Source organism: Megascapheus bottae, chromosome 1, assembly GCF_031878675.1.
Source record: "Megascapheus bottae isolate mThoBot1 chromosome 1, mThoBot2.hap1, whole genome shotgun sequence".
NCBI classification, from domain to species: domain Eukaryota; kingdom Metazoa; phylum Chordata; class Mammalia; order Rodentia; family Geomyidae; genus Megascapheus; species Megascapheus bottae.
In genome coordinates this window covers 45,486,700-45,512,947 of record NC_143509.1, presented here as the reverse complement: position 1 = coordinate 45,512,947, position 26,248 = coordinate 45,486,700, and the positions used below count along the sequence as shown (strand labels likewise).

Genomic DNA, 26,248 nt, shown 5'->3' with positions numbered 1-26,248 from the left:
AAAAGCAATAAGGATAGTGTGTCAGGAGTTACAGAAATGTTCGTTGCTTCCTTTTACTAATGCATATCTGAAAATGTCCCGGAAAACAATCTATAATGTATGAACTATCTTGAAGGGTGACAACAAGCCACCATATATAAAAGTGAAAACATTTGGACTTTTTATAATGGAAGTTTTTAAGGTACACAAAACAGATATGTAAAGGATGGGAGGACTTTGTGTCCTTCACTCATTTTTAATGATCAGTATTTTACCTAGTATTTTACCTATTTTTCTTCTTACAGAAAACTCTAAAATTACTTTCTGAAATTGGAGTATGTTTAGAAAGCTCTGAAAATAATACAGAATTGTATTTAATTCTACAAGTACAAATTAAATAACTAATATCCAGTTTCTGTGTAGAAAAGAGAAGGAATTACAACGAAATACTAACTCATCATTTAGGAATGTGGATAATTTTCCCTTGTATTAGATATTTCATATGTATAATTAAGAAACAGGAAGCATATGAAAATAATTTTACCAAGCACAATGGAATATACTGTTACCAGGATGCTTTAACTTTCCCTGAGCTATATTTTCAGACTGTTTATATTAACATTCTTGTGTGCCACTTGTTAGTGTCTTATACCGGGCCTGTATGGACAGCCTGCAATACCAAATTTTTAGCTACTGTCCTCTTTGTGAAAGTTAACTATGTGAAATTTTATTCCCCTTCTTTCTTCCAAAGTGTTATCCTCAAGGTAAAGCCTAGTTTCCTGTAACCAGATAACTTCCTCTTTTTACACCTTTTGTTTCTGCCCTAAGGGAGGATCCAACCCAGATTTTGTTTTCACATGCTTCTAAAACAACCATTTCTAAGAATTCAAATAAGATATTTTTTCCTCAAATAGATTATAATAGAATCTGCCCCCAAATCTATTTTAAGTTGTTAAACTAGAGCTGTTTTTAAATTGAGGATTTAGTACAATTAAAAAACAATTGAGGACAGCTTGGCACCAGTGGCTCAAGCCTGTGATCCTAGATACCCAAGAAGCTGAGATCTGAGATCTTGTTTGAAGCTAACCAGGCAGGAAAGTCCTTGAGACTGTTACTTCCAATTAATCACCAAAAAGCCAGAAGAAGAGTTGTGGCTCAAGTGGTAGTACACTAGCCTTGAACAAAAGAAAAGCTAAGGGGCAGTACCCAACCCTAAATTCAGGCCTCAGGACTGATGAGGAAAAAATAAAAAACAGTTAAGGGGAAATCAACATCCCAAAAATATGTGTAACAGATTTGTTTGAAATCTGAAGAAACTCTGTTTCCTAGGTATGCAAAGAAGCCTTTTCATCCAGATGTCCTTAGTGATAATATGGATCAGTCCGGAGTTCTCCTCTGGGTAAAAGCAGAGCCCTTTATAGTGGGTGCCTTGCAAATCCCCCCTCCATCCAAGTTTAGTCTTCATTATCTCAAGAAGATATCCACCTATGTGCGAACACGGGCTACAGAGGGAGCTTACCCACGCCTGTACTGGTTTACATGGAGACACATTGCATGTGGGAAGCTGCAGTTGGCTAAGGATGTAGCATGGCTTTACTTCGAAATATTTGATAGTCTTTCCGTGAGGACACCTGAGAAGAGCCTGGAATGGTCTGAGATTTTGTCCAACTGCACATCTGAAGATGAAGTTGAAAAGCAGAGAAATCAGGTATGGACTAATGTGTGTACAAGTATTTGGGAAATAAGCCATTTTGAGTATTTATACTATCAATGTAGTCTGATGTTTTAGCTTAATGGCCATTGTGATCCCCAAGTACCATGTAAGTTATAGTAGTTTTTCGTTTGACAATATTTGATGTTTTCCATCAAATACGTACCAATGATTTTCCCACTCGTAGAGTGGTAATACTCTAGGAATTGTGAAAGTGTGTAATATTTTCATTGACTTCAAAAATATTTAGGGGTAATGAACCACTGATAGAGTTCAGATGCCTCTTTGTGCTCAAGGCTAGTCTACCACTTGAGAGTTACAGCACTACTTCCAAACTTGTTTGGAGTAGTATATTGGGGAAAAGTTTCACAGACTTTTCCTGCTTGGGTTGGCTTTGAACCAGGATCTTCAGATCTTCTCCATCTCCTGATTAACTAGGTTTACAAGAGTGAGCCACTGGTGCCTGGCTGCTGCTTTTTTAAATGAGCATCTGCTATCTGCTGGGGTTCAAAGACGATTAGGAGTATGTATTCATCCGTCTTCTGTTGCTAATAAGATGATACTAATAAGATGATACCTCAGACTGGCTCAGTTTTTTTTTTTTTTTTTTTTTTTTTTTTTTGCCAGTCCTGGGCTTGGGCTCAGGGCCTGAGCACTGTCCTTGGACTTTCTCAAGGCTAGAGCTCTACCACTTGAGCCTCAGCACCACTTCCGGCTTTTGTCTATGTATGTGGTACCGAGGAATCGAACCCGGGTCTTCATGCATGCTAGGCAAGCACTTTAACCACTAGGCCAAACTCCCAGCCCCAGACTGGCTCAGTTTTAAAGAGATTCATTTTGGCTGAAGCTTCAAGGCTCAAGGGATATATATTCATTCATATATATATATGACAGACAACTTTCTGGCTGACTGTTCCCTGAAACTCAGTCAGGATATCTCAAGAGAAAAGTAATGTCCAAGGGGCATTACCTCTAAATGACATATATTAAGTTTCTGTCCTCTCAAAGCTTCACAATGGAAATTAAAAATTTGAACATGAGTTTTCAGATTTTTGTCTCTGCCTATTCCTCTGCATAGCATGTATTTTTCATATACAGAATCATCATACCATCCAAATAGTCTCGATTTGTTCTGGCATCAGTTCAAAAGTCCCAAGTCTCTTTGAGATTCAAGTAAACTTTTTAGCTGTGAGCTAAAATCTAAACAAGTTGTCTACTTCCAGTATACAGTGTTGGGCAGGCACAGGGTGCTATACACACTTGTTTCAGAAGAAATAGGGAAGTAGAAAATCCAGATAAATCCAAAGCCCAGCGGAGCAGACATGAAATCTGAAAAGCTTTGGGTTCTGCATGCTTGCAAATGGGATTGGGCTTCAAGGCCGCCCTGCCTTTTCAGCTTTGCTCTCAGTTTAGAGTCTTATGACTGTGGTTCTCAGGCTGGCATTGTACATTGGCACTTTTACAGATTTGGAATCTTGGTGGTGGCCCTCCTGCTACAGCTTCTCCAGTACTGTGGCAGCTCTGCCTCTGAAGCAGGCCTCTACCTCACCTTCCAGGCTTTGCTTTGAAGACTTGATGGAAACTGCCGTAAACCTGTAACTCTTGCATTCGGCTTGTCTACAGAATTAGTACATGTACACGAAGGTCTACCACTTAGCACCTTTGGAGCTATGTTTAAAGCTATACTCAGGCCTGCTTTAACATCAGGGGCAGTGGCCACCAAGTACTTCTGGAAAGTCAAGAGGAGAATCCCAAGGTACCCCTGGATAAGTAAACTTTTGGAAAGTATCCTGGGTGTGGTCCTTGAGACATTTCTGTCCCTCTAGACTTCTGGACCTGTGATGGTAGGTAGAGACAGCCTCAGATTTCTGAGATACCCTCCAGGCCTCTTTCTCATTGTCCTGATGCATCTGACCTCATTTTTTCATGCTAAACATTCTAGCAATAGGTTGCATGGCCACAACCCCTGCATGGTTTTTCTTTCTGCTTTGCCTGGCCAAGCTGTGACGTTTTCACATCTTTTATTCCTTTTTCCCCTTAAATTACATATTCCATTTTTAGGTCATGCCATTGGTTCTGAATTTTGCAGTTAAAAATAACTAAGCAACAGCTTGGATGCTTTGTTGTTCAGATATTTCCTCTGCCTGGCATCCCAAATTCATCACTTTAAAATTCACCTTTTCATAAAACTCTAGAGTATAGATCTAGTTCAGTACAGTGGTGTGACAAGGTCAAGTATAATAATCCCAGCATCTTAGTGGCTTCAAATAGTAACTGTTCATTTGTCCAGCAATCCTGCACAGATAAACCTGGTAGGGTAAATTTCTGGGCTTTTGTTGAAGCAGGATCCATGCTTCTATTTTTTTTTAGAGTTAGTATTAACTAGCTATTCTATAGGAAAAAGAAAATAGTGAAAACTCAGGGGCTTAGGTTAGAAAAGTTTATTTCTTGTTCATTTTTCATTAAGTTTCACTTGAGCTGTGGCTCCTTTCCAGGCTGTAGTGGCATTATGCATCTTCTTCCTTTGAGAATACAGGCTACAGAAAGAGCTTCTGTGTAGGCCTACCTATTTTTGTAACAGATGGGAAGACCAACAGTGGGAGGAAATTCATGATGCCCCCCTTTTTTTGGTCTTATTTCTAATGTATGCATTTTGATAACTTTAAAGATGACTATATACTGTGAAATCATTACTACTGTCAAGGCCACAGAGACATCCATTACCTCCCCAAATCTTCTCAACCACATTATTTTATTAGTATGCATGTGGTAAGATACTTAGCATAGGTCTATTCTTTTAGAAAATGCAATACATTTATTAACTGTAGGCACTATGGTGTATTATAGATTTGCAGGACTAAATTATCTTGCTTAACTGAAGCCATTGACTACTGTCTCTCCACTTCCCTTTCTCTAGCACTTAACAGTGACTATTTTACTTTGCTTCTGTGAGTTTGACTATTTAAGGTTTTATTTATGCTATGGTTTAGCTATGGTTGCAATGATTTCAAGGTTTCATGTAGTGAAATTTTAATCCCCATTATGAAAAATTAAGAGGTATTATGGTGGGGCTTTGGGGCTGGGAGTTTTGCCTAGTGATAGAGTGCTTTGCCTAGCATGCATGAAGACCGGGGTTCAATTCCTCGGCACCACATACATAGAAAAAAGCCAAAAGTGGTGCTAAGGCTCAAGTGGTAGAACTCTAGCCTGGAGAAAATCCAAGGACAGTGCTCAGGTGCTGAGCTCAAGCCCAGGACTGACAAAAAATAAAAATTAAAAATAAAAGTAAGGCCTTTGGAAAGTAATGAGGTTATTAATATAGCCCCTCATCCCAGCCCTATAAAATAGCAGTGGCTTTATGAGAAGAAAGAAAGAGAAAATACTCATTTATCTCTTGCCATTGAATATCTTGGATCACCTTAAGACTCTGCCATTAGGAAGACAATCCCAGATGTGGACTCTCTACCTTGAACCTCTAAAACTGTGTGCCAAATAAACTCTCAGACTCTAACAAAATATGGACTAGTAAAACTTAAACTAAGGTCATACAGTATTTGTACTTCTTGTCTGTTTTACTTAGTATAGTGTCCTTCAGGTCCAGCCATGTTGAAATGGCAGAGTTTGCTTCTTTTTAATGGCTGAATAATTACCTATGTACATATCATATTTTCTTCATCTGTCTGTTGATGTTTTGTTTCCATATCTTGGCTGTTGTCAGTAATGATACAATGAACTTGAGAGTACAATCCATCTAAGATAAAGGCTTGAAAGTGGAATTGTTAGATCATATGGTAGGTTAAACTTAATTTTTGAGGAAGCTTCATACTGTTCTGTCACTGCTGTGCCAATTTGCATTTCCCCCAACTGTATACCAGGGTTTCCTACATTTTTGCCAGTGACTGTTTTTGTTTGGCAATAATAGTCATTCTAATATATGAGTGATATACAGTGTAGTTATTTTTGTTTGACTCTTGTTTGTCAAATTTTTGTTTGGTTATTGGTTCTTCTACACACATTTTGCCTTTGTACCTCACACTTGGCTAGGCTTTTTTGCTCAAGTTCTTTTTGAGATAGGGTCTTGCCTTTTCTTTCTCCTGGCCAGCCTTGACTGTGAGTCTCCTATTTATGCTTCCTGCTATCGCTGTGATGATTGGCATGTCCCATCATACTCAGATTTCTCCAGTAAGGTAGGGTTGTACAAACTCCCACCCTTGGCTGGCCTGGAATTGCTGTCCTCCCAGTCTCAGTCTTCTAAGTAGCTAGGATCAGAGGATCATAGGCATGAGCCACTGGCACTTGGCCTCATTTGGTTTTGATTTCATTTCCCAATTATTAGTGATATAGAACACCTTTTTATGTACTTGTTGGTCATTTGAAGAAATGTCCATTATGGGTTTTTGTTTGTTTATTTGCCAGGGCTTTTTATTCCTGGGGCTTGAACTCAGGGCCTGAGCTCTGTCTTTAGGTTTCCTCAAGGAAAATTGAGCCATAGCACTACTTCCAGCTTTTTCTGTTTATGTGTGTGGTACTGAGGAATCAAACCCAGGGCTTTTGTGCATCATAGGCAAGCACTCTACCACTAGGCCATGCTCCAGGCCCAACTTTTGCTTATTTTTAATGAGGCTATTTGGGTATTTTTTTCTACTGAATTGAGCGTATTCATTTATATATTTTGGATTCTAACTTACCAGATACATGAGTACCCATCATTTTCGCCCATTACATAGGTTTCTTTTTCATTTTGTTGATTGGCTTTCTTTGTCCTACAGAAGCTTCTTTAGATTGGTCTAATCGCATTCATTTATTTTTTATTTTACTATTTGTGCTTTTGATGTCATATCCAAAAATCACTACTAAAAACCAGTATCATGGAACTTTTTTTTTTTTTTTGCTCTTTTGCGTTTTTGGTTTTTTGTTTTGTTTTGTGTCAGTCCTGGGGCTTGAGCTAAGGGTCTAAGCGCTGTCCTTGGACTTTTTCTCAAGGCTAGAGCTCTACCACTTGAGCCACAGCAACATTTCTGGATTTTTCTATATATATAAACTCTCAGCCCCTATCGTGGAACTTTTTAAAACTATTTTTCTTCTATGTGTTTTACCATTACAGATCATAGCATCTTTAATCAATCCTTTTGAATTGATTATATGTGGTAAAAGCTATACAGGCTTTTGCAAATGTGTCCTCATGACACCACTTAAAACTTTTGCTCAGATGCAATGTAAGCTATACTTTCATGCCATTGCTAAAATTTTGTCCCATGGTCAAATCTAAAGTCAATGAGGTTGGAAGGCAAACTGTTTCACAGGAGATAAGCAAAATCCCAGGACCATAGATAGGACAAAGGGCTCAAAAGATGAGGGGGTGAACAGTTGCAAATATTAACACTGCCATAGCCCTGACAATTAGGCATCAAAGTTATCTCCATTTTTTTCTTCCTTTTTTAAAACCAAGATTTGATGTTCATTTATTCTTAACACAAAATAAATATTTCCTAATGAATAAGTGATATTCATTAAACCAAAAAAGACAAGGAAGAAGTTATATCAACTTTTAGTTATATTGTTAAGATACAAATATGCAAATTTTATTACTGAAAAAAAAATCTCCGTTGTGCTTCTTCATCAGGAATTTCAACTGAACCTAGAATGTTTTCACACCTCAATTAGAAAGAAAAGCAAAACCAAAGCCTGGGGTGGTTTTAGAGGGGGAGGGGGAGAACTATACAAAGCTAGGCAATGGTAGTTCCCATACTTATAATCCCAGCTACTCATCAGGCTGAGACCTGAGGATCAAAGTTCAAAGCCAGCCTCAGGCAGGATAGTCAGTGAGACTCTTATCTTTAATTAGCTACCAGATAACTGGAGGTGGAGTCTCAAGTAGCAGAGGACTAGTGGAGTAAAAGCACACAGGGTAGCAGCCAATGAGAGATTAAGAAATTGTGTCTTGCTTTATGTAGGTCATCCACTTACTTTTTCAGCATATTATAAACTCCAAGGATCCATAGGTGTATATACATACGTGTGTGTGTGTGTGTGTGTGTGTGTGTGTGTGTGTATGTATTTATGTATGTATGTATGTATGTATGTATGTATGATATAAGTGACTGTGCAACCACTGCAGCTAAAGGTTAAAACCAGTTCTAAGATGTGATGTTAGAGCTCTTAACAACCAAGGATTAAAAGAGCTCAGAATGTTATGGGTTCATTCATGATACTTTAGGGGAAAAGCTTTTTTTCCCTCCCAAACATTTAATTAAAAACAATTTTTGGCCAGGAATGTGTCATAGTGGTAGAGTGCTTGCCTAGCATGCATGCAGACCCAGATTTGATTCCTTGGTACCACATACAGAGAAAAAGCTACAAATGGTGCTGTGGCTCAAGTGGTAGAGTACTAGCCTTGAGAAAGCTCAAGGACAGTGTTCAGTTCAAATCCCAAAACTGACAACAACAACAACAACAAAAGAAAAAGATCAAAACATTTTTTTTAAACTACAACTTGCTGACTCAATGTTTTTCATTTTACCTTCATTTATTTTAGAGAGAATTTTATGGGTCAGGCTTGAAAGTAGTAAATATAAATTCACCTACATTCAGTTGACTGCAATTCACTTATATCAAATTATAAAGGGGGCTGGGAAATGCCATCTAATGGTTTGAATTGAAGGAGAAAGAATAGCATCTATCTGGTTTCTCTTACATAGGATAGTATCTAAAGAAGATTTTAAAAATTGAAGGGAAAGGAGACGCGGTCTCCTCAGCTGAGCTCATGGCGGGGCTGGTCCTAGCATCCGTCCGAAGGATGCGGGCTCCTGGGATCCAACTTTGGCCTCCTTTGCAGAGCTTGGGCTTTGGGGTCTGACAGAGAGACCCGGGAGACTCTGGATGAGCCAATGTCGCAAGCGGCAGGTGGAGGGGCCCTTCAGCACCCGGCTGTCACCGCCCCCGGGATCCACAGGAAAGGACTCAGGGGCCCCTACTCGACCCTTGAAGCCCCGGCCTGTTTCCTGGAAGTCTTTAGCATTCACATTTGCCGTCGGAGGAGCATTATTGGCTGGAATGAAGTACTTCAAAAAAGAAAAGACAGAAAAGCTGCAGAAGGAACGGCAGCGAAGCCTTGGAAAGCCTTTACTTGGCCGACCATTTTCCCTCATCAGTCATGCTGGAAAGCCCAAAACTGACAAGGACTACGTGGGTCAGTGGGTACTGATTTATTTTGGTTTCACCCATTGCCTTGATATCTGTCCAGAACAACTAGAAAAGATGATTAAAGTTGTGGATGAAATAGATAGTATTCCAACCTGCCAAATTTAACTCCACTTTTCATCACCATTGACCCAGAGAGGGATACAAAAGAAGCTATTGCAGATTATGTGAAAGGTGGACCACACAATAATAATGTACTTAATTGGACCAGATGGTGAATTTTTATTTTGGCCGGAACAGGAAAAATGGGGAAATAGCTGATGCAATTGCCGCACACATGAGAACCCACATGAAAAAGAGATAGCCACAGCCAGTGTTTTCTGGCTAAAGAAGACCAAAGCTTTGTCTCCTATCATAACATATATTATCTATATAGGACCTACTGAACAACCTTCATACCATGAGAACATGTTTGTCTGCAGCGTGTTTCCCTTGGACTCAGCTAATGCTCTTGGAACTATAACCATTACAGCCCAGCTCAAATAGCCATCCTGAGCCAGGAAAACCAGGTTAATTGGAGCCAGTAGAGAAAAGACCCCATAGAACTAACATGAAAGAAGCATGCATGCTGGTATCACACCCAGAAGCAGGGCCCTCTGAGGCTGCCTCGCCATTGTCTGGGACTCCTAGTCACACAGTTTGTGGGACTGAACTTTACAGAGAATGTAATTTCCATAGTGCTCTTGCTTTGCTCACCTTCTAGTGCTCAATGGCAGATAGTCAAGATTAGTTATCTGCCATTCAAAGTCAGTCTTTGTTCTTAAAAAAAAAAAAAGTTAGTCTTGTTAATATCACTGTCACATTTCATCACTAGTTACTGATTTAACTAGTAAAGAGGGGAAAATCTGTTTAGAACTAATTGTTAGTTTGATTCCTATAGGAGTGTGTCATGATTTTATTTTGAACAGATAAATTATGGGATTTTTAATTCAAGGACAAACAAGGGTATTGATTATCAGTGTGGCAAAGAATGGTTTTTCTGCATATAACAGATTGCACTGCATATAAAATGCAGGTGTGTTCAGTTCTGCAATGTGGATAAGCATGGTTTTTCCCTTGGGTGAAGAGCAGGCTAGCTGTCAGAGCAGAGCCTGAAATTCCCCAGGATGTGTACGATAGGTGGATGCTTGTGAAAATGTAGATTCTCTGGCCAGAGCTGACCTCAGTGAGCTTGGAGAAAGATGCAGAGTCCTTAACAGACAAACCTGGAAAAACAGGCTAAATAATCACTTGATGTGTCAGCTATTCAAGAAAATAACCTTTGAATGATATAGTGAATCTTGGCTTTTACATTTTTCTTGCCTGCTATGTGGGCTTGACTATCACCTTTTTCACTAGAAGCTGCTATCAAGTTCTCTATGGATTTTTTTTTTAATCCTAAATTGCCACCTAGGTGGGAAGTAAATTCATTTTTACATATACATGATGCAGGCCCATGTTTTGGTTTTTAAATTCTCATTAACTCCCAAGCTTTACATTTAAGGTAATTTTTCTAGTCCTGGGCTTGAAACTCAGGGTTTGAGAACTGTCCTTGGGTTTTCTCAAGGTTAGAACCCTACCATTTGAGCCATAGCACTACTTCCAGCTTTTTCTATGTACTAAGGAATCAAACCTGGGTTTTCGTGCATGCTAGGCAAGCACTAGGCCAAACTCCTGGCCCCTTTTGTTTTCTTTTTTGGTTTTGGTTTTACTGATACTAGAGTTTTTTTTTCTTTTTGTTTTTAATAAAAAGTTTTTATTAACACTTAGTTTTTACATCATATTTCAAATGTCATGTTCTACAAACGAGTATTCAAGAAAGGAATTTCTATGTGCAATCACTGGTACACAAATTTAAGAACATAATTAAAATTAAGCTGAGTCTTTATATGTCATATAGAAAAAAATTGAAGGGAGACTTGTCATGCAACCAGGAAGGGAAGATGATTGTAGTATTCATTAATCAAATATGAATATGCTTAGTAAAGCAGGGGTCACTAGAACTGTGGAAATGAGTGATTCTGTACCATATTATTTATTAGATTGTCTACAAAAATAGAATATCACAATCCCATGAAGATACAGAAAAAATAGTTTAACAAAAATTATTAAAATAGAAATAGGCAGATCAAGGAATTGCAGAGTGAAAAGAAAAAAACCAAACAAACCCAATCTCCAAAGGTTGCAGGCTGTATGAGTTCATGTTTATAACAGTTTCAAAATGACAGAAAGTACAGAGGTAAGAGAAGAGAAATGATTGCAAGGGTTTATGGGGTGAGGTTGGCAAGTTGGAGTGCAGCTATAAAGGGCAACAAAAGAGCTATCTATGTTGATGCAAATGTTTAGTATCTTGACTGAATAAGTGTCAGCATCCTAGTTGTGTTATTATTATACTGTAGTTTTAGAAAATGAGGAACTAGATAAAGAGTACATGGGATCTTTGTACATCTGCATGTAAATCGATGGTTATCTCAAAAAGTTTAAGGAGGTAAAAACTTACATAATATAAGCATTTGTGGGGCTCCACTTTGACAATTGATTGAATGGATGAGCCATCAATTCTGTATTCCTCAAATGATAGTGGTAGTTTGGAATGAAGAGGATTATAACTATACACTAGATACGTCACTTCACTATTTAACCTTTCCTATGTGTGTCTGGGGTAGGAGGCAGTATATATGAAGACAGTCATGAGCTTCAACTTACACCTGCCTCACATAAAATAAGTTGATATATCAGACCAGTAGTGGTTTTTGTTTATTTATTGTTGTAAAGATAGATCTCACTTTGTAGTCATAGAACTCACAATCCTCCTGTTTCAGTTCCCAAATGATGGGATTACAAACATCCTATGCTTGGCTATTTCTTACTTTTCCTTAAACAACTTTCTAGGAATTTTATGAAAGCCTGAGGCCTATTCACCTATACCAAGAAATTACATACCATTTCATATGCAATGCTGATATACTAAACTTTCTTGGTTAATATGTGAGCTGTACATTATACCTTTATTTAGTTATTTAATTTTTGTTTTGGTCAGTCCTAGCTTGAACTCGGGGCCTAAGCACTGTCCTTGGGCTTTCTAAAGGCTAAAGCTCTACGACTTGAGCCTCAGCACCATTTCTGGCTTTTTCTATGTATATGGTACCAAGGAATCGAACCTGGGTCTTTGTAGGCAAGCACTCTACCACTAGGCCAAACTCTTGGCCCCACTAAACCTTTTTGTGTTGACCAAATTTACTTTTCTTGTTGTTGTTTCCATCTACTTATTTATTCAGATTGCTAAGATTTTTTTTTTTCCTTAAGAAACAAACAACAAGCCGGGTGTGGTGGCTCACGCCTGTAATCCTAGCTACTCAAGAGGCTGAGATCTGAGGACTAGGTTCAAAGCCAGCCCAGGCAATACAAACAATACAAAGCCAAAAGACTCTTATCTCCAAATAATCACTAGAAAACCTAGAAACGGGAAGTGGCGCTGTGGCTCAAGGGTAGGATGGTAGCCTTGAGCTGGAGAGCTCCAGGACAGCACCCAGGCCCAGGGGTAGGGCAGTAGGTCCTATGATCCCCCCAAACACACACACAACTCCACTTCTGAAATAGTGTACTTTTTAAAAGTGTGTACTTCATCCTTTCCTCTTTATTAACTCTGGGAGAGAATTTCTCTGGCTTTCAATGAAGGAAGTGATTCTAGTTATTTAGCTTTAGAAATTCCTACATCTGGGCGTCAGAGACATGGGACATTAGCATTGTTTCTGAATTTGCTTATTTAGGATCAGCAAACTGTGAATTCAGTTTACTGTGCTGCTTTAGTTGTAAACTGATAATTGGTGGTGTTTTAAGGTATATTTATTTTATTTTCTCCTTGAATAGCTTTCAGTGGACACCCTACAGTTTCTGCTCTTCTTATACATACAACAATTAAACAAGGTTTCTCTGCGAACTTCTCTGATTGGAGAGGAGTGGCCTAGTCCCAGAAACAGATCTCAGTCTCCCAACCTGACTGAAAAATCCAATTGTCATAATAAGGTACTGTTTATATTTTGGAGAAAGAGACCATTTAAAAAATGATTTGCCAGCAAAGTCTTTAGCTTTGATTTTGAAGTATTTTTACCTTGTAAAAATCCAAATAGCAAAAGTAAAAGTACACGCATACTGAAAAAAATGTACCATTTTCTTCTAACTATATAAATAAATATAATATATTTTGGGGAGTAAGTAAGCTTCTAAAAGCATTATATGTTCTGTAGTTATGAGTCTAAGACCTCCTGCAGGCATCAGGATCTTTTCATTGGATATAGTAGTTCAAAATCATTGTTCTAATATCATGTATAAAATTCACGTTATTAATAACAATATTTTTAGAATTAAGGAATGATGAAATTTGTCAACATTTACATGTATATATATTAGTGAATTAATATTTCCCAGAAAACGATATTGTTACAAATCATAGATTCATGAAAGATCTAAGAACAGTATAAGTCAATAAATTTTAATGTATGCCACATTAAAAAAATGATTTGCCTTATTTAAAAATTATGTTGGAATGGCAAGATGCCAGTGGCTCATGCCTATTACCCTAACTACTCAGTAGGCTGATGTCTGAGAATGATAGTTTGATGCTAGCCTAGGCAGGAAAGTCCATGAGACTCTTAACTTTAACTACCAAAAAGTCAGAAGTGGTACTGTGGTCCAAGTGGTAGAATATTAGCCTTAACCAAAAAAAGATACTCAAAGATAGCACCCGATCCCTGAGTAAGTTCAAGCCCAAGAGCTGGGACACAAAAAATAATTACATTAGAGTAAAATTGGGCATGGTGGTATATATAGGTAATCTCAGCACTTGGGTGGCTAAAAAAAAAATCCTTATATAGCCAGTGAATTAATAGTTTATTATTTGCTTTTAATTTTTTTTTGCTTATAAAACAAAATTAAATGTTTCCTCTATATTCCATGATGCTATACCTTCTTGGTTCTGCCATTGATAATCCCCCCCCCCCTCTCTCTCTCTCTGTCTCTCTCTCTGTCTCTCTCTCTGTCTCTGTCTCTCTCTCTCTCTCTCTCTCTCTCTCTCTCTCTCTCTCTCTCTCTCTCTCTCTCTCTCTCTCTCTCTCTCTCTCTCTCTCTGTCTGTCTTTCTCTCTCTCTCTTTTGCCAGTCCTGGACTTGAGCTCAGGGCCTGAGCACTGTCTTTGGATTTTCTTGAAGCCAGAGCTCTACCACTTGAGCCACAGCACCACTTCTGGCTTTTTTCTATTTATGTGGTGGTACCAAGGAATCGAACCAGGGTTTTCATACATGCTAGGCAAGCACTTTACCACTATTCCAAACTCCTGGCTCCTCTTTTTTTTTTTTTGGTTGGTCACGGGGCTTGAATTCAGCCTGGCCGCTCAAGGCTACCACCCTACCTCACGAGCCACAGCGCCATTTCCAGTTTTTTGGTGGGTAATTGGAGATAAGGGATTCTCAGATTTTAGTGCCCAGACTGGCTTTGAACTATGATCCTCAGACCTCAGCCTCCAAAGTATCTAGGATTACAGATGTGAGCCAACTCACCCAGCTTATATTTGCTTATGTTTGCTTTTTGAGATGTTGCCCGTGCTGGTCTCAAAATTCAAGCAGTCCTCCAGTTTCAAGATGCTTAATATACCTAACTCTCCTTGCTATGAATTTGAGATTGTTCTGGTTTAAACTGATGACCTGTGGCCATCACTTCTCTTAGAGACTGAAGAAATTAGCACTTTGTAATGTGTACCTGAGGTAAAAATTCCTGTAGCATTGGTGTCTATTAGACTACCCACAATGCTAATGAGAGATGAGAGATTCTAAAATAACCAGTGAAGCACAGAATGCTGCTCATCAGAAAAAAGAAAAGCATAACCAGAAAACATTCTGAAAGAGAAGATTATAGATGACTTTCTACTTTCACTTCTTTTTGTTGTTGTTGGTGGTGGTGGTGCTTGAACTTGGCCTGAGCACTGTCCCTGAGCTCTTCAGCTCTAGACTACTGCTCTACCCCATTAATCCTCAGATCTCAGCCTCTTGAGTAACTGGGACTACAGGTGTGAGCCACTCATGCCCACCTTTTACTTCCACTTCTAATGAAGCCTGCCTCTTCTTTAGTTTGGGAGAAGACTCCTTATAGTAAACTCTGCCTTTACTTGAGTTAACATCATGTACTGCCTACAGCAGTGAAGATTGCCCCCAGCCCCTACCTGTGCTATTTCTGTAATCATCAAAGCTTAACATTCTGCTTCAGATTAGCTCTTTAATCTGTCCCTTTTCTTATATCTAGGCTTTTTTAAAAATAAAATCAGACCCCCCCTCCCCCTACTTTTTGCTTTTGATTTCATAAGGTCATAATTGGTTCCAACCACACTGGGTTTTATAAGTGCATTCATATTATAGTCATCTTCTCCCTAAACCTTGTAGGTAAATGAATCATCATTTACCATTGTTGTCATGGGGACACATCAAGGACTACTTTGAGAGGCCCAGAGGCAACATAGTAAGGAGCAGGAAGAGGAGGAGTAGAATAAACTGAAGACAGCTTTTATCTATTTTCTTTGATATTCAGATGAGTTTATTATTTAAAAAAGTAAAGAGCAAAAAGGCTGGTTCAAGAGGTAGAGTACATACCTAACAAGTATAAGCTACAATACAACAAAAAGAGAATAAAAGAAGAGAAAATATAACTACATAGAAAATAGTTTGAAAGGCCCTGGCATACCAAACAGAGCCTAGGAGTTGGGTATTTACACAGCATTTTATGATTGGTCCCTGCCTATCATTTCAGCTGACACCTGCAAGCCTGCCACCCACCCTACCCAGAAGTCCAGTTTTCTGAACAAAGCAGTGCTTTTATTTCTGTGGACCTTGGCATATGCTTTTCCCTGTATGTCCCAAATGACTTTTCCCTTCTTATCTGTTCGCTGTTAATTGCCACCATCAATCAAGAATATTCAAACAATACTGCCATGAAATCTTTCTTCATTATCTTCACAGGTAGAGACTCTTGAGTTCCTTGAAACCAGGAGCTATGTCTTACTCTGTTTTCTTTGTTTAATAGTATTCCTACTAAGAGATGCTCACAAAGTGTCTTGCAAAGAAATGAGCCCAAGTCACCAGGACATCTAACAAATTAAAGGGTTATAATTTCTCTTAAATCTAGTCATTTTAGTGACACCATTTCATTCAATAGAATTTGTAATTTGAGATGGAAACCAAGTGCTTCACTGAATGCTGATTTTGTTTATTTTATGTTTATTTTGCAGCTTACCAGCTATGTGGCCTTGGACAAATATCACACTTCTTCATTTCTAAAATGGATATGATAATGGCATCTACTTAAAGATTCTTTGAATTTAAAAGTTTGTATAACAATGCTTAGCACACACTAGTGGTTAATTATTAGTATAGGTTCATATCCCTAATCCAAAAATTAGAAACTAAAAAGTTTTGTGTGTAGGTTTGGTCCCATCAAGATGCCTTCTTTATAAATGCAAAATTCCCCAAATATGAAAAATTCTAAAGTCTATAACACTTTTCATTCCAGGTCCTTTCAGACAAAGAATATTCAACCTGTATTGCTTTTGAATTAGTTAACATGAAAGTAGAATATGTTTGTACTTGATGTATACCCACAAAAAGGGTTTTCGGTATAGTCACTTAGTTGAATCTTTTGGGGAATGAGGTAGCATATCAATGCAAAATAATTAAATGTAAAAACTATATCTTACAGAATCTCTTTGTTATGTTAATAATGCTTGCTTTTATTTATTTTTTCAGAATTGGAATGATTATAGTCACCAGGCTTTTGTCTATGATCATCTGTCAGATCTCCTTGAATTGCTGTTAGATCCAGAACAACTCACAGCATCTTTTCATTCGACCCATACTAGTCTAGTTTCTCAAGAAGCTGTTGTGGCCCTTAGCTTTCTCATTGAAGGCACAGTGAGTGGTGCCAGGAAGGTTTATTCTCTACATGAACTTGCCTTGTGGCAACCACTACATGCAGAAAGTGGCTTCTCAAAGATCTCTAGGACTTTCTCTTTGTTCAAGCTGCAAGCATGGTTAAGAACCTGTTTGACTGGGAATCCATTTGGTATATCTTCTTGCCTCAAGTCTGGAAAAAAATTGGCTTGGGCTCTCCAAGGTATTTTTTTATATTTTAGCTAATATTGAATTGAATGACAGTTCTATGTTTCTTGGCATAGTAATGTTATATATCTTCTGTAGAGGATCTAAAATTTTCTTCTTTATTTTTTTTTGGTCCTGGGGCTTGATTCCAGGCCCTGACCATTGTCCCTGAGCTCTTTTGCTCAAGGATAGTGTTATAACACTTTGAGCCACAGCTCCATTTCTGGAAGTCTGAGTGGATAGGTTCAGGTGTTATATGACTCCAGGCTTTTCGAATAAGTTTTAAGAGAAGAACTGGGCACATATGTTTGTACTTCTGAGGCAAATGCTGGACAAAATGGATAAAAAAAGCTTGCACTCAAGTGCCATCTCTGAATTTCAAAGTCAAAATAAAAATAGCACCCCCCATATATATATATATATTTTTTTTAAATATTAGTTTTGTGACAATTTTTTTTTTTGGTCGGTTGTGGGACTTGAACTCTGGGCTTGGGCATTGTCCCTGAGCTCTTCAGCTCAAGGCTACTGCCCTACCCCTTGAGCCACAGCGCCACTTCTGGTTTTCTGGTACTTAATTGGAGATAAGAGTCACATGGACTTCAGTACCCAGGCTGGCTTTGAACCGCAGTCCTCAGATCTCAAGCCTCCTGAGTAGCTAGTATTGTAGGGGTGAGCCACCATACCCAGCTAACAATTTGGTTTGTAGAGGATGTGGGGATTGAACTCAGGGTTTCAGGCCTGCCAAGTATGCAGCCAGTATGTGGTTACTATAGAAAATAACTGGAAAAGATAGGAAAAAAACTCATTTTGTAATCTTACTATCTTTGTTGACATTTTAGTCTCACTGAGCCACATACCCCCAGAAAATGTAAAAATTTTCTAACACTAAAAGAAAACACTTGGATCCCACTGATGAATCTGGAGCAAAGCAATTGTGATCCTCCCAGATTCATACTTCTACAGAGGCTGTGATCAGGAGGATGGCTTTTTGAGGCCAACCCAGGCAAAAAGTTCATGAAAGACCATCTCAAATTCCTGTGTGTATGTCCCTGTCACTTCTACTTTTTGATAAAGCTCCAATTGGAAGGATATCAGTTCCATGCTAACTCAGGCCAAAGGAAAAGTTTCCAAGACTCCCATCTCAACAAGAAAAGCGAGGCCTGGTGGTGCACATTTGTCACCCCTGGACCAGCTTGGGGAAAGAGTAAGATTCTATTAAAAAAAAAAAAAATTACCCAGAGCAAAAAGGGCTGAGGAATAGCTCAAGCACTCGAGGGCCTGGCCAGCCAACACATGGCCTGTGTTTAAACTGTAGTACTAAAAAATTGTAATTCAAGAATTTTATATCCAACCAAACTATTCTGTATAAACTCAGACTATCCGATAAGTAAGGGCCCTATAAGGTATGTAATTCTTACTCTTCATACAAGAATATAGACTTAGATATATTTGGGTACTAAAATGAAAAAAAGAAAAGAACATTCAACCCCAGGATTATACTAAACTGTTAGCAGAGAGAGATAGAAGGATTGCAAGTACACTTTTCTTCTTTTGTAATTATTTTTCTCTTTTACAATTATTTTTCTATAGTAACCATGTGTTTATTATATGATACATAGATCATTTAAAAAACAATTCTTGTAGTGAATTCTAACTGAACTTTTAAAAATTAAAAATTATCTTTAAGTGATTTGTACAGGAGTTTCAATTCAATATGCCACTTTACGATTACAATGCATCTTGATCAATGTTACCCCTTTCTTCATTCCCTGTGTCTTAATTTACCTGATTTCATTTTCACTGATATACTAAGGGTATCCCAGCGTACAGACAACTGCAAACTGAGAAGTCTCACAATGTTGGGACTGATTAGGAAAGCAACAGAAGCATGTTTCTGTTGTCAGTTTGATGAAGACACTGTGTATAATGCTTATACCCAGCAGGTATGACTACATCTGGTAGTATTAATCCTGGAAGTAAAGACATGACCTCAGCTTGACTTCATGGAATGACACCATAAGTATCTTTATGTTATCATAACTCAACTTAGAGAGGTTGCCAATGATTGGGATAATAGTAAAAGAGGAGAAAGTATTTATGTTAGGCCAGTCATGCCACTTAACTAGCCATGTGACTGTAGGAATATTACAAGGGCTGGGAATGTGGCTTAGTGGTAGAGTGCTTGCCTAACATGCATGAGACCCTGAGTTCAGTTCCTTGGTACTGCATAAGCAAAAAATAAATACATTTTGGAAGTGGCACTGTGGCTCAAGTGGTCTAGCGCTAGCCTAGAGCTGAAGAGCTCAGGGACAGTGCCCAGGCTGAATTCAAGCCCCACAACTAACCAAAAAAAAAAAAAAATTTACCTTGAAAGGAGAATATAATAAAAGCTTAGATCTTTCAATAAATAAATTATAGATTTAAACATTACAGCAGAAAAAATTATAGCAGATCATGAACAATCACAGATATACAGGGAAAAAATGAGAATGGTATAGTAAATACCAATTTTACTCAGTACTCAGCTGTAACATTTTTTTCTCACATGTTAAGTATAGACAAGGATTTGTGTAACCTGTGTGGTCATTCACTCACTTCTTTGATTCAATACTGTCTTATTTATGTTTTTGTTTTTTAAATAGTTGAAGGCACAACCAAAAGAGCTAAGATTGCTTGCAATACTCAAATAGCCCCTAAAAGGCACCGCATGGTGGTGATGAGCCAGGTGTACAAGCAGACGTTGGCAAAGAGCTCTGTTACTCTGGTGGGGTCACATGTCAGGATTCATCGTTGCAATGAATCTTTTATATATCTACTTTCCCCCTTACGGTAAGCATAGTCCTCTTCATATTCTGACATTTTGATATTTCCTTTGAACTAGCAAGAATCCTATTTTTTTTAAAAGAATTTATTAATGTTGATTTTTACATCATATTTTAAATGACAAGTTTAACAAACAAGTGTTCAAGGAGGGAATCTATTTACATTCGCTGGGACTTAGTATTTAGAAATTAATCAAAATTAGGCTAAGGGTTTGTATGTCATAGAAACATTAATTTAAGAAATAAAACATCATGTCTATAGAGTCAGAGGTTTTTAAGAATCCTACTTTTTAATCAGGGCATTTTTTTTTTTAATGTAGAGGTGTTAACCTCACTTAAAATTTTTTTCAGATCTGTGACAATTGAGAAATGCAGGAATAGCACCTTTGTCTTGGGCCCTGTAGAGACGGCTCTTCACCTCCATGGCTGTGACAACGTGAAAGTCATTGCGGTTTGCCATCGTTTGTCCATCTCTTCTACGATAGGTTGTATCTTTCACCTTCTGACACCTTCGCGCCCACTTATTCTCTCTGGGAATGAGAGAGTAACTTTTGCTCCTTTTCATACTCACTACCCAATGCTGGAGGAGCACATGGCCAGGGCTGGTCTTGCTACAGTGCCAAACTATTGGGATTATCCGATGGTTATGTGTAGAGAGAACAACAACAATGTCTTCCAACTTTTACCGCCTTCTGAATTCTGTGTATTTATTATCCCCTTTGAAATGGAAGGGGATACAACAGAAATACCTGGGGGTCTTCCACCTGCATATCAGAAAGCACTGGCTCTAAGAGAAGAGAAAATACAGATCTGGCAGAAAACTGTGAAGGAGGCTCATTTGACAAAGTGAGTGTTTTCTAGAAGTAATATTTGTATTTATGTGAAGCTTCCTGAGAAGACTAAATAAACTGCATTTTTATATCTAGGCCAAAGCAATACAATACAGCATATCTTACGTTACAACTTTGGTTTCAGGCAGTATTTTAACTATGTTTGGAGAATAAGAATTTGAGAGGTATTCAGGTATTCTTTTAAGAAAAGTATTTAAGTTTGTCTGGGAATCTAGTAGAGGCCCATTCTTGTAGCAATGGAGAAGTTAAACAGGAGGATTATGAGTTCAAGGCCATCCTGGGTTACATAGCAAATTCGAGGCCACCTTGGGCTACGTAGCAAGATCCTGTCTTTTAAGATAAAAAAAAAAAAAAAAAGCAAAAACCCCTGCAAGCCTGAGTTTAGTTGGTAGAAAGGAAACTTACATGAGATAAATTATATGTAGACTATGCCTCATAAGGCTCATAGCTGTACTTGGGAGACAGCGATTGGGAGGATCTTTATTTTGAGGTTAGCCTGGGCAGAAAGTTCTTGAGACCCTGTGTCTACCTGCAGAAGATGCTGGTGTGCCTGTCATCCCAGCTGCATAGGAGACATACATAGGTGGATCATGATCTAGGCTGGCCTAGTCAAAAATAACTAAAGCAAAAAGAAATAGGAGCATAGCTTAAGTGATAGTATGCCTGTCTTGCAAATGCAAGGCATTTGCCATCAAAAAGAAAAAGAAACTATGCCACATAATGCAATCTTAAGTGACTTTTAGTTGTTAAAACATTTATACACTATATTAGTAGTTCTGAAATGTGATAAAGCATTGGAATATTCCCAGGGGCTTGTTAAAAGTACAGATTTCCCTGGTTTTACCACATCGGAAATTTACCAAGCTGCATTCTCCAAGGATGTTTTTCCAATTAGTTCAGGGACTATTGCCAGTTTTTGTCCATCCAAATTTTCTATACTCATTGGAAAAATGTAAAAAAGTTTAGTGGTTTTAGATTAAAAGCTAATTTACTCAGTAATTAATTACTAATCTCATTCTACATTGGGAGTGCTAAAATACCTTGGTTTTAGTTACATGCTTAAGATAGTAGATGGTGGCAGATATTATATCTAGATTTTATTTTAAGGGTGAGGAACACATCATGGCTTGTAGATTTCTCACAAGATATCTGTATAGGTAGCTGAGGAAGCCGTTGGGAAGAAATAGGATTTGTAATGGGCGTTGTAGAAGGAAAATTTTGTACAGGACTAAAGACTGGGCTAAATACTTAGTAGCAGCTGCCAGTGAGCAGATGTGGAAGCAGAGGCTTGTTTTTCTGGAAATCAGTAGCTAAGTCAGGATTTTAGTTATGAAATACTTAATGGGGACATTGGGCCCGTTTGTGTCACATCTTGAACACCAGGCAGTAAAAGTTGGACTTAAATAGAATTCCACAAGAAAGAGTAACGAAAATGTGTTTACAACATTAGAGACAGATAGTCATTCCATTTATTCAGAAATATTTATAGAAGATGCAAACCACTTTTAGATACTATGGCAGAGTAAAACTGTATAAAGTAATGTGATTGGCATATCAAGTCTGAAGAGAAAAGTAAGTGATAATTTAATATCTGGACTCTTGGTGAATTAGACTAAAGTGCAAAGTGAGATGGAGATGCTTCTTAATTTGGTAAGAGGCAAAGTTTAAAGAGTGCAAAAGTTTGTGAAGAAGACAAAAAATCCACAAATTGAAGCCCAGCTTACAAATTTTGTTGTTGTTTTTGGATTTTTATTTTCAGTCCTGGGGCTTGAACTCAGGGCCCAGGCACTGTCCTTGGGCTTTCTCAAAGTTAGCACTTGAGCCACTGCACTAGTTCCAGCCGTTTCTATATATATGATACCAAGGAATCAAACCCAGGGCTTCATGAATGCTAGGCAAGCACTCTACTACTAGGCCACATTCCTGGCCATGTTTTTGGATATTTGAGACAATGTCTGACTGTATAGCCGAGACTGGACTTAAACTTGTGATCTTTTTCTCTACTTCCCAAATGCTGGGTTTACATGCATGTGCAACAATACCTATCAGAAAATTTTTGTAAATCAATTTTATCCAGACAAACTATTTATAACTTACAGTTAGAAGCTTCTCAGAATAAATAAGACTGGAGGACTAGATTCTGGCTCACATGGTGCCTACCATGCCTAGCAAGCGTGACGGCCTCAGTTCAAATGCTACTACTGTAGAAAATATGTAGGTACACAAATTTTATTCATTAACAATATTAGAGGAAATGAACATTTCGGTGCTAAAAGATGGTAGTGTGATGGCTTTAAATCTTGTCCATTTGAAGACAATCTAGACTAAGAAGAGTTCAGGTTTGTTTTGGAAATTTGTATGTCTTTATAATTTCCTTCCTCCCTTCCTCCCTCCCTCCCTCCCTCCCTCCCTCCCTCCCTCCCTCCCTCCCTCCCTCCCTCCCTCCCTTCTTCTTCTTTCTTTCTTTCTTTCTTTCTTTCTTTCTTTCTTTCTTTCTTTCTTTCTTTCTTTCTTTCTTTCTTTCTTTCTTTCTTTCTTTCTTTCTTTCTTTCTTTCTTTCTTTCTTTCTTTCTTTCTTTCTTTGTCCTGGGGCTTGAACTCAGGCCCTGGACACTATCCCTGGACAACTTTGTGCAAGGCTAGCACCCTGCCTCTTGAGGCACAGAGCCACTTCCGGCTTTTTCTCTGTGTGTGGTACCGAGGAATCAAACCCAGGGCTTTGTGCATGCTAGGTAAGCACTCTACCACGAGGCTATGCTCCCGGCCTTCTAATTTCTTTATTCAGTTTCTAATATAGCTTAGAAAAGCTCTTTAAAAAATTGGGCTGGGCCAGGAGTTTGGCCTAGTGTTAGACTGCTTGCCTAGCATGCACGAAGACCCAAGGTTCCATTCCTCGGTACCACATACATAGAAAAAACAAAGCTGGAAGTGGTGCTGAGGCTCAAGCGGTAGAGCTCCAAAGACAAAGACAGTACTCAGGCAAAAAAAAAGGGCGGGAGGGCTTTTTTTCCTTTCTGGTTGTCATTATCTGAGAAAGTAATAGCCATTTAAAAATAATATTTTTCAATGAATAGATGACATTTCATAATGAAATGCTTATTTTTATTAGATCTCTTAGTTTAATTAGCTTTTAGGGAGTCATTCTTTGGATTACTATGTCACCAACTGTGTAACACTGAATATTACCTGTCTGGATCTCACTTGTAACTTGTATAGTGAGGGCCTGATGAGGTGACTCACCTGTAATCCCAGCACTGGGAGGTGAATGCAGGAGAAGAGTTCAAAGCCATTCTGGAACTGCATTAGAGATACCATCTGATAAAAGGAAAAGGAGATAAAGAACTGTGCTTTATTTCAGAAAAGGGGTTTACAAGAACTTGCAATTGGATTCTGACTCTGATTTGGGGGAAAATTCTAATAAGCATGGCTTTGTTGTGGATTGGAAGGTATTTTGAGACTGAGGATAATGTTATGATTGGTAGTTTAGTATTTTATAGTTAGTTGTAAGGCAGGGATAGGGAGATGAAGTGGAACTAAAATTACATTTGGAAAGAAGCAGGAGCAATCAGTAAAGGGTGATGTTTGGTCATTCTTGTGGCTTAAGCCACATTTACTGTTCTTCTAGAGTGTTCTCTTGGTTTGGTCTGTTGCCATTGCAAGGTGGCCAGTCTAATGTTGGTGCTCTGTGTGTGGAATTACGTGTGTTCAGCACCACACTAGGTAAGAACCTAAGTTATACCAAGGCTAGCTTCACTAGTGCAAAGCTATCTGCTGGCTATGAGGAGCTCTCTTGTCTTTATTGTCTTGAATATAATAAATGTGGTGTTATACTTGGTTCTTTATCATTTCCGTTTCTTTTGCCTAATGGTTCTTTAATCGCTCCAAGCATATGTCTGCAGGTCAGCTTAGGCCTTTGCTGTACATTCTTTTTCTTAAGAGAGCATTCCTAGTACTGTCCATTCTCTGTCCCTGCTCTATTTTTTTTTTTTTTTTGTCCATCATGGGGCTTGCACTCTGGGCTTGAGCACTGTCCCTGAGCTCTTCAGCTCAAGGCTAGCACTCTACCACTTGAGCCACTTGCAGTTTTCTGATGGTTAATTGGACATAGAGTCTAATGGACTTTCATGCCTGGGCTGGCTTTGAACTGTGATCTTCTCCTGAGTAGATTACAGGTGTGAGCCACCAACTCGAAGCTCCACTTCCCTCCCCAGCCCCCCCAATAAGTAGTTTCCTTGTAACTACTTAAGATCCCGCAGTCCATAGGGACATAGACTAAACATGTGATGGCGCCCACTAGAGTCAGGTAGCTTGACTTACCCAGATAGTGCCCTGTCCCTCTGTCAGCACACTACCCAACATGCATTCCTCAATAAATAATTGACAGTATGTATCTGAAAAGAGGACCTAGTATCTAATTTTTCCTTTAAAAATATTTATTAGTATTCTTCCATTCTCTTTTCTCTTAATTGCAACCTTAGGGATCAAAGGAAGCAGTTCCAGATCCTTGTGGAGAACAAGTTTTATGAATGGTTGGTTAATACAGGACATCGCCATCAGCTGGACAGCCTTATACCCCCTGCAGGGGGCTCCTGACAAGCAGCAGGCTAGCACTCGGACATCCCATCTCCGGTAGGTATTTACAGTACAGTATTTGATGTTTAAAAGGTATTCTTTGGAGTAAAGTCTTCCAAACATACCCCTGAAAGCACAGAGCATTATGGTAAACATCTTACAAATTTCTTCCACCACTCACATCAGCATACGTACCCATGTTTACTACATTTACAGTGGGAAAACCAAGTGGCACCTACAGAATTTTCAGCAAATGTAACAGTCAAGTTTTAACTTTTTTCTTTGCTTGGCAAGTCTACAGATACCACTTGTCTCCACTCACAGCTTTGAGTTTTATTCTCTCTGAGATACCTTTCCTTTTACCATCCTCTACCAGCCCAATTAATAAACTAGCTAATCTTTGTTAATCACTCAGGTGAGAGGTATATCAAACTAAACCAAGTGAAGATCTGACAACTGAACTCTAAAAGTATATAATATATCTCACACAGTTGTCATTTTTTTAATGGTGAGAACACTTAAAAATCCCTAGCATTTTTCAAGATTGTAATATGTGGGCTGGTGGAATGGCCAAGTGGTAGAGCACTTGTCTAACAAGCATACAACATTGAGTTCAGATCCCAGTACCAAAGACCAAAAACAAAACAAAAAGTTATTTATCATAGCCTTCATCTACTGCTGTGAACTTACTCCTAATTGAATTTTGTAACTTGTATTAATCCTACATTAAAAAGCTGCTTGCTGTAGCATGTTTGAAATAATTGTGGGCAAAAAACATCTCAGATGCTGCTTAGGAAAGAGCTAATACCAATGAACATATTCATCCATATCATGGAATTCATCTTTAAAAGAATGAAGTTAGGGGCCTGGGAGTTTGGCCTAGCGGTTAAAGTGCTTGCCTAGCATGCACAAGGACCCGGGTTCGATTCCTCGGTATCCCACATGCACAACCAAGCCGGAAGTGGCAGAGACGAGACTGCAACAAGCGACAGAGAG

The 26,248-nt window shown here is 38.5% G+C and overlaps 1 protein-coding gene and 1 pseudogene across 2 annotated transcripts in view; both read left to right on the top strand.

Moving 5' to 3' along the window:
• Positions 1-26,248, top strand: part of Tbccd1 (TBCC domain containing 1) — a 29,262-nt gene that overhangs the window by 377 nt on the left and 2,637 nt on the right. The window contains exons 2-7 of the mRNA XM_090343437.1: positions 1,309-1,687; positions 12,740-12,895; positions 16,657-17,023; positions 19,650-19,836; positions 20,181-20,675; positions 25,159-25,309. Of these exons, the coding sequence (XP_090199563.1) occupies positions 1,352-1,687; positions 12,740-12,895; positions 16,657-17,023; positions 19,650-19,836; positions 20,181-20,675; positions 25,159-25,273 (1,656 nt within the window). The 5' untranslated portion in view covers positions 1,309-1,351 and the 3' untranslated portion in view covers positions 25,274-25,309. The remainder of the gene's footprint in view (positions 1-1,308; positions 1,688-12,739; positions 12,896-16,656; positions 17,024-19,649; positions 19,837-20,180; positions 20,676-25,158; positions 25,310-26,248) is intronic.
• LOC150069065 (cytochrome c oxidase assembly factor SCO1 pseudogene) lies at positions 1,618-9,445 on the top strand (annotated as a pseudogene). The gene is made up of 2 exons (XR_016537386.1): positions 1,618-1,687; positions 8,389-9,445. The product of XR_016537386.1 is annotated as a cytochrome c oxidase assembly factor SCO1 pseudogene (transcript).